Genomic DNA, 14,771 nt, shown 5'->3' with positions numbered 1-14,771 from the left:
ACTTCTCAATTCCATGGCCATTAAATAAAGCCTGCACTGCTTGATGCTCACTCTCAGTTTTGCGTACTGACTTTGTGACACCCAACAGAGAATAATATCTCATTTTTTTGAGAGGACCACCTTTGTCAGTAACAGAGGCAGGAAGGTGGGCACAGGGAGTCTGATCTTTGTTCCAAGAGGAACAGAGCCTTTGGAGGTTTCATAGCAGAGAGGGCCACGTGATGTCTCAAACATCTCTGGGTGTAGTTGGAGGAGAGATTCCGGGGCCCGGAGAGGAGTGGGGATATCTGTTAGGACAAACCTACAGCAGTGTCCACAGAGGGCTGCTGGTGGCCTGCTGGGAGAGGGGGTTGCATTTGAAATGGAAAGAAGTTACTGTATTTGGAATATCCTTTGGAGCTGACTCCACAAGAGTTGGAGGGGATTGATGTGGTGGGTGAGAGAGTGGTCCGGCTGTTTGACTTCCTAACTGGCTATCCAGCATGGATGGTGATAGCTTTCAGTGAGCTAGGGTGGAACTCCTTTTCTCCAGAGCATTTCAGAGCCCTACTGGTCACTTGTCACACCGTGGGTTAGAAGACAAGGACCCTCTTCCTGTGTTTCAGGGTCCTCATCTCCTCCAGGTGTGGATAAAACAGGTAAACACTTAGCACAGTAGCTGGTTCTCAACAAATGATAGCTGCCTGCTGGACCCCCTGCCTCTGGGTCACTCTCGTGGAGCTGTTGGCCTCTTGCTGCAGAGACCTGTCACAGGCTGACACTCTTACTTCCTTGTGGGGGCATCTGGGACTCCTGCTGAGGTGGGGATATTTTGTCTCAACCTTGAACCTCCTCATCTTTATCTTGGAAGATGGAGCAAGAGGGGAAGCGAGCTGGTGCTCAGCAGAGGTTGTGGTTTTCTGAAGCCAGGGAAACTGGCCCTCCTCTAAACCAGCTGTGTGACCAGAGGCAAGTCTGCTTTCCTCTCCAGACCTCAGTTTACCTAACTATAAATGCAGTGGGGCACAGGACTGGAGACTGCCTCTTAACCCCTCTATCTCCAAATCTCTGCATTTTTGTTTATGCTCAAAGGAACGTGGGTGGAGGCTGGGACCACCTTGCTCCTCAGGGTCAAATCCTGGGCCGTTGCCCAAGCCCCAGCCCGCTCATTACATCTGTTTCAAAGTCTTGCCACAGTCACCTTTTGGGGATAGACACCTCCACTTTGTCTTTCTGCCCTACCTGTCACAGGAGCCTTCCATGGGCTCTAGCTAGTCCAGACTTTTCTCCTCCTGCCTGGGAGGCTCATGGCAGGCTGCCCCCTCCTGCCCGTGCTCGTGCCATTCCCAACCAGGAACACTGCTTCCTCTCTGTCTCCCCTGTGGAAGCCTCAGCTTGGATCCACGGCAGTGAAATCTCCCTCTAAGCTCCTCCTTCCCAGAGTCCCCAGAGTCCCTGGGGTACCCCCGGCGACCTTGCATGTTCATTTACAGCACATTTCTCTACCCTTTCCTTACCTAGTTTTCAGACTTTCTCTTGCCCACATCAGGTTTCTCAATTGGTTGCTGGCTTCATGCAGCCAACACAGACTTTCTGCATCCCTCTCCCCCAGGGCCTTAGACTGAAAGTGTTGTGTTAGGTGTTGGGAGAAACACCCAAGACATTCTGTCCTGTGCGAAGACTCAAGGAAGACACTGGAAAACCCAGACCTTGACTTCCTAGGAGTGTCCCCAGCTTACACCTGGGGATTTCTTTCTTTGGCCCCATTCACCTCCAAATCTGGGGCCACCTTGCCCTCTCCCCACCTTCTGGCCCAGACTCGGAGCTAGGCCCCCATGTCCCCTTTTCCTAACAAAGCCTTCCTCAGTGGAAGAGAGCTTGGACACACAATACTTGCCAATAAAAGCAACCATTGCAGCCCCAGGGAAGGGGGTGGGGGTAAAGAAACAGGGAGAGGTTTTGCTCTCTGCTTGCCAAGGCTGGCTCCAGGGAAGGCCGCAGCCCACGCCGGTGAGGCAGGCTGCTGAGGCCCCAGCTGTGACCTGCCCCTCTTGACTTGCTTTCCTTGAGGCAGGAAGAAGCGGGTGGAATGGAGCTGGGGCCCCTGAGTTTCCTAGGGGAGTCTTTCTGAGATGGCCCCACAGCAGAAAAGGGGCAATCCTTATGCCATGACTTTTTCCTTCTGTCCCACAGGGTTCCCACTCTGCAGCTTGGAAAACTGAGACCCTGAGAAGGGAAGCCATTTTATCCAGAGATCATTTGGTGGGCTTGGGTTTGCAGAGGGCCAGAGCTGTGAAGCTCCAGCCTGGTCATCTCCCAGCCTTCTCTCTCTCTCTCTCTCTCTCTCTCTCTCTTTCTCTCCCTCTCTCTCTTTCTCTCTCTCTCTCCTATCTCTCTCTCTTTCTCTCTTTCCTATCTCTCTGTCTCTTTCCTCTCTCTGTCTCTCACACACACACACACACACACCCTCTAACTTTCTTGCTCCGTCAGCCTTCACACACAGAATCCTGTCTGGACCTTGACTTTGCACGTCTTTTTTTTTTTTTTTTTTTTTTTTTTTTTGAGACAGGGTATTGTGCTGTCACCCAGGCTGGGGTACAGTGGTGTGATCTCAGCTCACTGCAGCTTCAGCCTCTCAGGCTAAAGCAACCTTCCGCCTCAGCCTCCCAAAGTATTGGGACTATAGGCGTGAGCCACTGTACCCAGCCAACACACATCTTAAAAGACCAGAAAGAGGAGAAAGAGGAACTCTATTCTTTCTGAATTTAATATAGATCAATTTGGTTGTGGCATTTCCAAATAACTGGATGCTCTGATGTAGCTTGGAATGCTTGGAATATAATATACTTTAGCTTTCTGAACCTGCTTCTTAAATGCACTCGTCCTCCAAAACCTTGGCATCATTTCCAAGATTCTTTATTCTATGGTTATTACAAAAAAATCTCCTTTCCACAACTCCCACCCCTGGATTGCTTGAAATATAGTTTATTTGCAAGTTATTAGTTACATATTTACAGAGTAAAGCAAGAGCATGGATCTTCTGTTGGGTTGTTTGTACTGACTCCTGACCTGGTCTCAACACCATTGCAAGACCAGCATCAAGCGCTCATCTCTCAGACTCTTGGTTCTTTCCACCTTGGGATGCCGCAGTTGTTACTGGTGTCAGGGATGGAAGTGGAGGGCAGTTATCACTTATTGAGCATCTATTATGTGCTGTAGTTAACACCCATTTCACAGATGAGGCAACTGAGGTTCAGAGCTAGGATTTCAATCAGGGCTGTCTGACTCTGAAGCCAGGGCTCTCTCCTCACCGGCTCAGCCCTGCTGTTGGCTAGGACACAGGTCAGTCGTGCACTCTGGGCTGCAGTCTGGAAAATGGGCAGATCCAAGGGGTCGATAGTTAGTGAGGGCATCAAGACCATAGTGAAAGAAAGACGGAGTCTCCCTCTACCGGGAGGTTCACTGTCCACCACACTCCCAAATGCAGCCGGACACCCCTTTGGCCTCCTGGCTCTGGAACAGAAACGGAGAGCAGGCCCTGCGGCCAAGAAAGGGGGCGGAGCAGCCATAGAAAGCGGCTTCGGGCCGCCACTCCGGGGATCCCAGGCGTCTGAGGGGACAATCGGTCCGTGCGCCAGGAGCCCCTGCTCTGTCTCCGCGTGGCACTTCCGATCCCCAGCCGCAGGCAGCTGCACTCCCCAGCCGCGCGCCCCGCCCCCGGGCGCCCGGCGCCCCAGCTCCGACCCGCGCCCGGCCCCGCCCCGCCCGGTGTGCCCACCCTCGGCCCGCCCCGCCGCCCCGTCGCCCGGCTCCCGCGGAGTCCCGGAGCGTCACTGCGCGGGCGGGCTGACCGACCCGCCGGCAGTTGGCACCGGGGGCGCTGGCGCGTCAGCGGCTCCGCTTTCCAGCCGGCAGCCTCACGCGCCCGGAGCCAGCGGTCCAGGCGGCGGCGCCGCGCAGGGGACCCGGAGCTGGCGGGAGGGAGGCTGCTAGGCGGGGAGGCGGCTGAGGCGGCAGCGGCGGGAGCCAGCCGGTGCTCCGACAGCCCGGGGCGCACCCTAGCCTCGCCGCCCTCAGCCTGGGACTTGGGGCTCGGGCGCTTGCCCAGCCCGCGTCCCAGCGCGGCCACATGGCTCCACTCCGCGCGCTGCTGTCCTGCCTGCTGCCTTTGCACTGTGCGCTCTGCGCCGCCGCGGGCAGCCGGACCCCAGGTGCGTGCGGGTTGGGCGCGCGGGGGCCCGTGGGGTCCGGGATGCACGCGGTCAGGGTGGCCCAAGGTTGCCCCAGCCACCCAGGCAGGGTTCCCGCGGGTGGGAGGCAGTGTGCACACTCTGGGCTGATTTGCTTTTTTCTTCCACTGTGCCACGGCGCTGTCCCGTGATTTCTCTCCCTTTCTGGCACTAGAAGTAGACAGAGACCCCAGGAGAGAATTTGAGAGCATCGGTCTTTTCTCAGGAGCAGCATATCTGCCTCTTTGTCGCTCTGTGTTTCTTCTTTCCCCTCTTCCCCAATCTGTTTCTCTGTCCTGTGTCTCTTTCTCTTTCAATGTCTTCTCTGTCTCCAACTTGTGTGAGCATGGGTGCAAGGTGTGTGTGTGTGTGTGTGTGTGACTGTTACATACCCAGAATAAGGCTAACAGGTGATTGCCTCCTACTGCAGAGCATGCGGGGCACTCACGCTCCTGCACAGAAACATACATCCTTCCACTGCCCCCAACATAGCATTGTCAAACGCTGCGGACACAGGCCTCTGGCATACACACCAGATACACTCCACTCCCGCCCTGCAGCATGGGGTACCCTCCTGGTGGCTCTGAACATGGGGAGGAGTCTCCGGTCATTTCCAGGCAGGGTCCCTCCTTGTTTGTGAGCCTTGTTCATGTGCCAGAGTGGGTCCCCTCTTGCAGCAGTCTTGGGGGTCCTCTGCTATAATGGGGATGAAACTAGAGCTGTGGGCATGGGGGATTTTCAGGAAACACCACTTTCTATGTTTTGTCAGTGACGTGAACTGGGGAGACGAGAGGTAGAGCTGTGTGGAAATGAAAATTCCTCCCAAACTTGCATTCATGAATCACCAGGCCTGGAAGCCAGGGAGCTGTCATTCCTGCCCAGCCTGGCTGGGCTCAAGGAGAGCTGTGTGAGGATGGGCCTGCTGGCATGTGGCCTGGAGCATGGGGCCGTGACCTCACTGTTAATTCAGCCCAAGTGGGCAGGTCACCCCCTGTATATACTTTTATTTTTGAAGATCTATATTTATCCAGCTTGGGGCTAAGCCATACAGAGATCTCAGCGGCCACTGTCCTGCTGTAAAAAGTTTTCTTTCTAACCTTGGAAAAATAGAGAACCGCGAATTCCCTCCCTCCCCTCTGCAGCCCCACCTTCTCCTTGACACGTGCCCACGGTCCCTTGGGTTTCTAGGTGTGTTTGTTTTGCCAGCTGCGTTCTTGGAAGCTTGGGGAGGAGGGCCCTACCCCAGCCTGGGCTGGTGACTTCAGCACGTTGGGGAGTTTGGGCAGATCTGCCCTTCCCTTTATTTTGCCCTGTTGGCTTTTGGGGAATTTTAGTCCTTTTCTGGGCAGAACCCAAGGTTGGAAGTCTTGTCGCTAGTGACCGGGCTCTGTCTGGTATCATTTGCTTTCTTCTGCTAAGTTTAAAAAGGACCTGGGGGCTACAGGGAGTGATATTTCCACAAGGTACCTGAACACCCTTCATCCAAGTGTAGGAATCCTGGAGCTCAGGAAGCAATGGATGGAAAATGGGTGAACTCGGGCTAAGGGGCCTATCTAAGGGTAACACTGAGAGTTCCTATCCCTCCCTGCCCTTGTGGGATTGCCGACTTCCCCTTACCTCTACATCTACTGCATTGAAGTGACTCTTTGTTTACCTCCAACAGAGCTGCACCTCTCTGGAAAGCTCAGTGACTATGGTGTGACAGTGCCCTGCAGCACAGACTTTCGGGGACGCTTCCTCTCCCATGTGGTGTCTGGCCCAGCAGCAGCCTCTGCAGGGAGCATGGTAGTGGACACGCCACCCACACTACCACGACACTCCAGTCACCTCCGGGTGGCTCGCAGCCCTCTGCACCCAGGAGGGACCCTGTGGCCTGGCAGGGCGGGGCGCCACTCCCTCTACTTCAATGTCACTGTTTTCGGGAAGGAACTGCACTTGCGCCTGCGGCCCAACCGGAGGTTGGTAGTGCCAGGATCCTCAGTGGAGTGGCAGGAGGATTTTCGGGAGCTGTTCCGGCAGCCCTTACGGCAGGAGTGTGTGTACACTGGAGGTGTCACTGGAATGCCTGGGGCAGCTGTTGCCATCAGCAACTGTGATGGATTGGTAAGGGATGAGACTTTCATTAAGCTGTATCCTCCCCTCCCATGCCCTGCTCACGTGGTTTTGAGATTGCTGTGGGCATATTTTGCAGTCTGGGCCAAGGCAGGGGTGGTGCTGCCTTCCTGAGGGAGTGCCGCCTGCCCCCGCGGCCCACTAGGTTCATGCTCTGCCAGGTGTGAAGTGGCCAAGTTGGGATGGTGTTCACCCCTCGCCTTCCATGGACCCACCTGGATCACAAGCTGTTTGGCTGGTGTCTCAGAGTGCGGAGAAACACTAGGGTTGGAATTGTGGCTGAGCCACTGCCTAGCTGTGAGGATTTGGATGAGTTAACCTCTCTGTGGTTCTTTCCCTTATTTATTTTGCACATATTTACTGTTCTAGGTGCTGGGGGTACGGTGGTGCCCGAGACAGACATGGCTTCTGCTCTCCTGGAGCTGACCCGCGGGTGTTAATGATATGGCCCGCCTAACTGGGCAGTGTACTGGGGGCTGCCCCTGCCTGGCTCGTGGCGCGGGCACAGTTAGTGGCTGCTATTATGTCTTGTAACATTGTGATGTCGTGTCCTTCCTCTTCTCCTCCCTGTCTCTCCCCCCAGAGCCAGCCTGCTCTTTCCTGGCTGCTCTGTGTGGTCCCTTTCCTAGGACCCCCACTGCTTCTGCACTGCTTCCCAGAGTCTGGGAAGTTGGCTCTGCTAGTTGGCTCCACATTGCAAACCAGAAAGCCATGGGGTGGGCTGTCTTTCTCGCCCCCACCTGGGGTTGGCTCTCATTCCCCTCGCTGCTCCTCCTCAATGTGCAGGCCCTTGTGAGCTGGCACAGCAGCCTCAAGGTCCTGTTGGGCGGCTCTTCCCTGCCCCAGAGACATCAGATGTGAGCTGATGGGTCCCAAGAAGGGGCCCGCTTGCTCCCCTGCCCTTCAGCTTTGAGACCGAGAAAATTTGAGATGGGGAGGTGTTGTGGGTTCCTTCCTCACTGGCAGGGTGGGGAGCATTTGTCACCATCGTCTCATGTGTAGGAGATGTCTTATCTGCTGATTTCGTGGCTGCCTCTGTCTAGGCCAGTGCTTTCCACCTTTTATCATGATGTGCCCCTAAATGTTTTAGACATTTCCCCCCAGTCATCAGTCCACCCCACGATGAGGTTTTTATTTTTTTAGAGGTGGATTTTCACTATGTTGCCCAGGCTGGAGTGCAGTGGCTACTCACAGGCACAAACACAGGGCACCGCAGCCTCAAACTCCTGGCCTCCAGCCATCCTCCTGCCTCTGCATCCCAGGAGCTGGGGCTATAGGTGCTTGTCACTGTGCCTGGCTTTCCTCATGCAATTTTAATACCACAGATATATTGAATATCTGTTTATACACTGAATATCTATCTGTGCTTTATATATTCAAAGGTGTAATATTTTTGCCTTCCCCAGAATAAATTTTCATCCCATTGAAGGTGATAGGGCCCTCATGGAGAGGGCTTATCTACATGGTAGTTGGTTCTCATAGTTGAGCATGCACTAGAATCACCTGAGCATCTTGTCAGGGGCGCAGAATCTGCCTCTCAGGGGAGGGACCAGGATCTGATCATTACCAAACTCTGCAGGTGAACTGATGCAAGAGTTCCTGAGAACGGACTTTGAGAAAGCAGATTGTCAGGGCAGCTGGGGGAGCCTAAGGCCTTGTCAGGTGTCTGGGCTGAGCCTCCGCCACCAGCCCACTCTGGCCCTGCGGCTCTGTGCCACAGGGGCCCTTGGTCACCCTGCTGGCTAGAGCTATGCCATGGCCATAAGTTTTGGTTGAAAATCCCAAGTGATGTTAGGAATCATCCAGGGATACAGTATCCATGCAGATAGAGAGAAAGTGCTGGTGCAAGCCAGCAGCTGCACTGAATTAGATGGTGAATTCCTTCTAAAGTCATCACACAGGTAGGCTATAAGCTCCTCGGTGACAGGGCTAGGGCTCCAGCTTCTCTGACTGCCCTCCTGGAGCGAGACACGGAAGAGATGCTCAATATATGCTGAGAACCTAAACTGAGGATGACCGTCACCAATGATAAGTAACTCCCCACCCCCTTTGCATCCTGCAAACCTCCCTTGTCATTGAACCAGCTCAGCAGCCCATTGACAAGTAGTGACTGACCACTAGGTGCCACGGGGACCAGGGCCATGAAGGACCCTGAGTTAGCACTCCTGAAGCACGATCACATGGCTACATGGTGTAGCGTATATGGTGACAAATCGTCATGCTCTGGTTTTGGGGGCTGGCAGATGGTGGAGGTGGGGCTGTTCAGTGGCCCTGGGGCTGGGCATTCCTCAGAGGGTGTTGCTGATTTTTGGTGGCATCTGAGTAAATGTTCTCATTAGCTGTGTGACCTTGGGCAAGTCGCTCCCACATTTCTGAGCTTTACTCTTCTCATTTGTCCAAAGAAGGGCTATACTTGATGTTCCCTGGAGGATGGGAATCGATTCTGTGTGGCATTTGCTAAAGCCGGATTGGGTCTCAGAGGCTGTCCAGATACAGGCTTCTGGAGGCTTGCTCTGTAGCTGGTATAGAACTGAGGCTCTAGGAAGTGACTTGCCTGGGTCCCCCTCCCCTTGGTGAGGGGCAGAAATGGACTTCACTGGGCTGAGCTTCAGGCTGGACCACAACATGTACCCTGGCTGTTTCCAGAGGCCAGTACTGAAGTCCAGTATCTGGATGCCTCCGCCTCCAAGCCCTGGGAGTGGTACTCCCTGACTGCCTTCCACTGGGGCCACTGGCACAGAGGTCACCCCAGGCTGGGATTCCTTGACTTTCCACCCACTCCAGGAAACGGCCCTGTGTCCCATGACAGCAAGGGGCTGTGTCCCAGTGACCCAGCTGAGCTCACCTTTGGACTCAAAGGCCACGGTGTAGCATTTCTGATAAGATTGAACTCTGCATCTTTACATGGTCTCTGGATTTTAATCCCATATTCTCTAACATCTCAAATGCCAAAGTCATTCATTTCAAAAAAACATGTACTGAGTGCTGACCATGGACAAGGTCCACAGGAGATCATACAGAAAATGAAAGTGACACAGATAATGACAGCAACAGTAACGAGTCCTTCCTGTGGCCCAGACACAGCATGCATACGTGTATGTGCTTTTATTAACTCCATCCATTTGCAGATGAGGAAACTGAGCCATAGGCGGAGATACGAAGATAATACAGATAGCTTCCATTAGCACAGGACTTTATAGTTTACAAAGCTCTTTTGCTTCCTTCAATCTTGTGAAGTGTGTATGCAGATATTGTTATTACTCCTGCTTTGCAGAGAGTCAGGTCCCTGTCCTCGAGGAACTTGGGTGCCATGCAGGGGGAAACCCACCAATAGTTTCAACATCGACTTGGTTTCCTAGAACACAGTGGGGATGGGTCCTCAGTAAATGAGAGTGATTGTTTTCTTTGATGTCAGAGAAGGTGACATTTGAACTGGGCCTTGAAGGATGAGTAGAAGTTTGCTGGGGTCAGGGGGTGGGGAGGGCCCTCTGGGCAGGGGGAAGAGCTTGAGCAGGCTAGTGATGGTTGGACAGAGGAAGGAGCACTATGTCAGGTGGGGCTGGGGAGTGGACCCTAGAAGACACACGGGGCAGGGGGGCTTGGTCTGACCTTGAAGGAAGGGCAGGATGGAAGAAGGGGTGTGGGGCAGGGATGGGGCAGGTTGCTGTCTTGAAGAGGCTAGGCTGGGAGTTGAGAGATGTAGCTGTGTGACTCTGAGCAAGCTGGCCCCTTCTCTGGGCCTCAGTTGCCTCCTGGGTGCGTTAAGGAAGCTGGAATGTGTAAGCTCAGACCCCTTCCAGCTCTGGTATTGGTGCTTTGTAGCATGGGGCTGACCTTGCTGGAGTTTGGAGCCAGGCCCCTATAAACCTGTAGTTGATGGCTCCCTCCTGCATTGCGGTTAATTCTTGCCTAACACTGGGGTATGGGATACTTTATCTTACTTCCCACCCACTGTTCTGGAGGGCCTTCTGTGTGTCCTAGCTGTGGGAGAGGAAAGAGAAAGATCCAGGAATGAAAAAGCAGGGCCCTTGCCCTGGAGGAGTTTGTAGGCTAATGGGGACTCAGATGTAAAAGCAAACTTGAGAATCCGCTGAGAGGCAGCAGGAGAAGGACCCGTTTGGTTTGGTTAGGGCATCTAGGAAGGTTCCCCGGAGGACGTAGCAATTGCTCAAGACTGTTCATACATTATAAACATGAAAGATAGTGCCAGGCCACTGACCAGCAGAAAGAATGACTGACCCAGCCAGTCTTGAGGATGTTCAGCGGCAGGAAACAAGGGATGTGGGGGCGGGGCCTGGTCCTGCCTGCAAAGTGCTTCCTCTGGGGTTGGGGAGAGCTAGCCTGGGATGATGTTAGACCTGAGAGTCCCAGACTGGGAATGTGTCCAGGTGTCAGCAGTGACCTGACGGGCCACTCTTCAGAGCCACTAACACTCTGCACCTGGGAGGAACATGGGGTGGGGACCAGTTCTTTGTGGATCCTGGAGAAGTTGTGGTGTGCAAGGATGGGGTCGGCAGAGTGGGGTCCCTGCTTCTTAGTGGGGCTGCATGCTCACCGTGCCCATCGAGAATCCAGGCCACCAGCCTCCTGAAGGGTTGCTTCTCCTACGGCCATCTCTGCCTCCCCAGGCCCTGGGGCCTGATGCCCTGCGACGGGATGATGGGGGCTTGGCTGCATCATGTTTCCCCCTTTGCCTTCAGTGCCTCTGTGAGTCAGGGCCTGGCGCGGAAGCAGCCACACGTGTAAGATTTGTCACCATCTGGTTCTGTTTTCCACTCTCTGCAGATCTTGCATTTTTGATGGGTTATACTGAGTAGACCCTGGCAGATGGCTTTGGGAGGGGCAGGGGAGGCTGCATCCCAGCCCAGCTGCTCACCACTGAACAAGTCACAGAAGCTCTTTGAGCACCTCCCTGTTGTCTTTAAAATGGGACTACAATGTGGGGCGGGGCTGGAGGAGTTGAGAACTTCAGGGTAAGGGGCTTCTTTACTGGAGGCTGAAAATATTCTAAAATTGTGGCAGTGGTTACACAATTCTGTGAATATACTAAAAACAATTACAATATGCACTTTAAGTGGGTGAATTATATGGTATGTTATATCTCAATAAACCTGTTACTGGCTGGGCGCGGTGGCTCATGCCTGTAATCCCAGCACTTTGGGAGGCTGAGGCAGGTGGATCACCTGAGGTCGGGAGTTCGAGACCAGCCTGGCCAACATGGAGAAACCCTGCCTCCACTAAAAATACAAAATTAGCCGGGCATGGTGGGGATGCCTGTGATCCCAGCTACTCAGGAGGCTGAGGCAGGAGAATTGCTTGAACCCGGGAGGTGGAGGTTGCAGTGAGCCAAGATTGCGCCACTGCACTCCAGCCTAGGCAACAAGAGCGAAACTCTGTCTCAAAAAATAAATAAATTAATAAATAAAATAAAATAAACCTGTTACTAAAATACCTGGCCTATGGAAGGGCCCCATGAAAGGTGGTGTTCGTAATTCCAAGGAAATAGTCTAGGTTGGGGGAAAGAGCAGGATGTGCTCACTCCAGCACAGATCAGCTGTGGGACCTTGAGCGAGCGTCTTCATCTCCCTATGCTTAGATTCCTCATCTGTAGGAAGGGCAGAGGAACAGCTGTCTATGGGGTTGTTCAGAGGATTAAATGAGATAAGGCAAAGTGCAGGACGGGGTTTATGGTAGGGCCTTAAAAAATGCATAAAAGTCTACAACCTCCGCCTCCTGGGTTCAAGTGATTCTCCTGTCTCAGCCTCCTGAGCAGCTGGGACTACAGGCATGCACCACCATGCCCAGCTAATTTTTGTATTTTTAGTAGAGTCAGAGTTTCACCATGTTGGCCACACTGGTCTCGAAATCCTGACCTCAGCCTCGGCTGATCCACCTGCCTCGGCCTCCCAAAGTGCTGGGATTACAGGCATGAGCCACTGCACCTGACCAATCATGATTACTTTTTAACAGTAATTATTAATAATGATAAATATTACAAATATCATCAGAGTCCCTTTATTGCAATGATATATAGATCATTGGCGTTATCTGACTGGCCCTTGGTCAAGTCCTGAGGATGCAGGGATGAAACTCAGCCCTCTGCCCCTGTACTCCAGAAGCCCACGGTTTAAAGGGGAGGCTGAACTGCACAGTAGACAGTAAAAAGCAACACAGACCATACTAAGCTTCAATGATTTGTGGAAATACAGGGAAGCATAGTGCACGCCAGGGGTGGCTTGGAGGCGAGTACTGAGGAGGAGGGGTGCTCAGGGAAGGCTTCCAGGGTAGGGGACATTTGGGCTGGGTTTTAAAGGATCAGTAGGAGTTTTCAAAGCCACGGAATGAGAATTGTAGTCATTCTGTAGGGAAGGAAATCCTGTGTCTCTGCAGGATTCAGGAAATGGCAGGTCATTTCAGCTCTCCATGGGAGAGGGGGAATGGTGAAAATGTAATTGGAAAATGTCAACCTCACCACGGAGCTTGGCCTTGCCCCTGGCATCATGGGGAGCCATGGAGGTTTGTAAACAGGAGTCACATTAGTGTTCGAGAAAGACACTCATCCTTCCAGCTCGATGCTGGTGCACAGCAGACTTGTCTGTGGCTTTTTGGTCTCCTGTGCCAAACACCTCTCCTTGCCCCGGGGGCTGCTCTTGACTGGCTGGATGAGTGAGTAGGCGTCCTGGGGGCGCCCTGGGAAGCCGCGGGTCGGCTCCACATTCCACCCTGCTTTGGAGGTGTGGAGTGTGGAGGCTTGGAGTCTCACTGTGACCGACCCCCTCCCAGACACCCAGCTGGCTTGTCCCCTTACATCTTGACCTGCAGGCCTCCTGCCCTCACACGTGTGTGCCTAGAGACCCTGGGAGGGGCAGGGGGCACCAGAGCCTTGTGTCTGGCCCCATGTTGGTGCAGGCCTTGCTGCCTTGCTGACCTGCCTCTCTAGCCTTATGGGCTCCAGCTCACAGACCGCTGTCCCCGCCCCTGCCCTGCCCAGGCTGGCCTGCTCTCGCCTCACTTTTCAGCCCCCTGCCTTTGCTGTGTTGTTCACATATTCCCTGTCCCCTCACTTGATGTATCTCCCATTTCAACTACCAGTTCCTACAAATCAGAGACTGTCTTAAATGTGTGCATTTCCTGGAGCACTGAGCATAAGGCTGGGCCCCTGGGTTGGAGGGGCAGGAGGTGGAAATTTCAGATGCACTAGGAGTAAGCAGGTAACAGAAGAAAGAGAAGAGGACTGGGTAGTTATAGGGGTGGTGGGTTTATGGCAAACGGGAAAGGACCTGCCCACTCCAGTGCCACTCTGGTATTATAAGAGGTTTGAGTATTGTAGGAGAGATGGGAAATATGGGTTTTTAGGTAATTCTCAAGCCATCGTATGAACCAAACCCAGCAAGGCTGTTAGCTGGAGGCCTTGGGTTGCTTGTCAGCTCAGCAGTGTGCTGGGGGTGAGTGTGACCCTGGAACCAGCCCACCTGGGCTGAAATCCCAGCTCTGCCTGTTATATGCCGTGACCCTGGGCAGTTAGCTCACCTCTGTGTGGTTTGGTTTTCTCATCTGGAAAGTGGGGATCATAATAGTAATCACTTCATAGAGTTGTCGTGTGTGTAAAGGGTTTAGTGCAGTCCCCAGTACACTCAGCTGTTGCTATTACATGGTGTGGATTACTGGTTGGTTGAGTCTACCAGGTCTGAGGGGATGGTGGCAGGAAAGAAGTCAAGAGCACCCCATTTTTCTGGCTGCCACTCCCAGAGGGGTCTCTGGGTTTTCAGTGGGGCACACAGAGCCCGTGCTGGTCTTGGCCCCACTCAGGCCCGTTAGTTTTCTCAGGGTGCACCTTGCTTCTCCCTCAGTTTGCTGCTGGCCCTGAACATTCCCATCTGTAGTTCCCAGAGGCGCAGGGTAGAGTGTGGCCACCTGTGTGTCCTCATGACCCAGCACTGGGCCTGCTGGACAACCGTCTGGGTGAGGAGGCATAAACTCCTGTAGTTAGATGAGGGGACAGCATCTGTCATCCTCTCCGTGGCTGTCTGGCCATCTGCTCCTAGGCCAGAGGTGGTGACTGCTGAGGCACGCACACTGCCATTTGCCCTCCTGCGCCCTGGCAGGCCCTGCAGGCCCGGTGTGGCAGCTGTCCCCGGGCTCAGACCCCGCTGTATGTGCTTATGCGGTCACTCTCCGAGGGCCGAGTGGGCGAGCAGGGGAAACCCGTTTTCCTCCCCGCCCTCGGCACTCCCTTCGTGAGCAAGTCTCTGTCTTCAGGATGTGCAACCTTTCTGAGAGTGTGAGCTGTTTTCTCCTGTTTGCCACTTAGATAACCCGATTTCCTGGGAAATACTGGGTCCCTCTTGGCAATTTGTGTTTGCAGCACACGAAACAAGAAAGGGAGTCTTTGGAGAGAAAGGGGGCTTCTCCTGACCCGCCTGCCAGGGTGACAGTGGGTCTTCAGTGTGG

General features: G+C 53.8%; 1 protein-coding gene across 2 annotated transcripts in view; it reads left to right on the top strand.

Annotated features, from left to right (window-relative positions):
• The first annotated feature begins 3,811 nt into the window (after positions 1 to 3,811).
• ADAMTS14 (ADAM metallopeptidase with thrombospondin type 1 motif 14) overlaps positions 3,812 to 14,771 on the top strand; it is an 87,086-nt gene continuing 76,126 nt past the window's right edge. For both annotated transcript variants that reach the window (XM_054522525.2, XM_063727627.1), the window contains exons 1-2: positions 3,812 to 4,190; positions 5,872 to 6,311. In XM_054522525.2, coding sequence (XP_054378500.2) covers positions 4,109 to 4,190; positions 5,872 to 6,311 — 522 coding nt within the window. In that variant the 5' untranslated portion in view covers positions 3,812 to 4,108. The remainder of the gene's footprint in view (positions 4,191 to 5,871; positions 6,312 to 14,771) is intronic.

Source organism: Pongo abelii, chromosome 8 (genome assembly GCF_028885655.2).
Source record: "Pongo abelii isolate AG06213 chromosome 8, NHGRI_mPonAbe1-v2.0_pri, whole genome shotgun sequence".
Taxonomy (NCBI): Eukaryota; Metazoa; Chordata; class Mammalia; order Primates; family Hominidae; genus Pongo; species Pongo abelii.
Note: the sequence above shows the minus strand (reverse complement) of the source record. Positions and strands in the feature narration are given on the sequence as shown.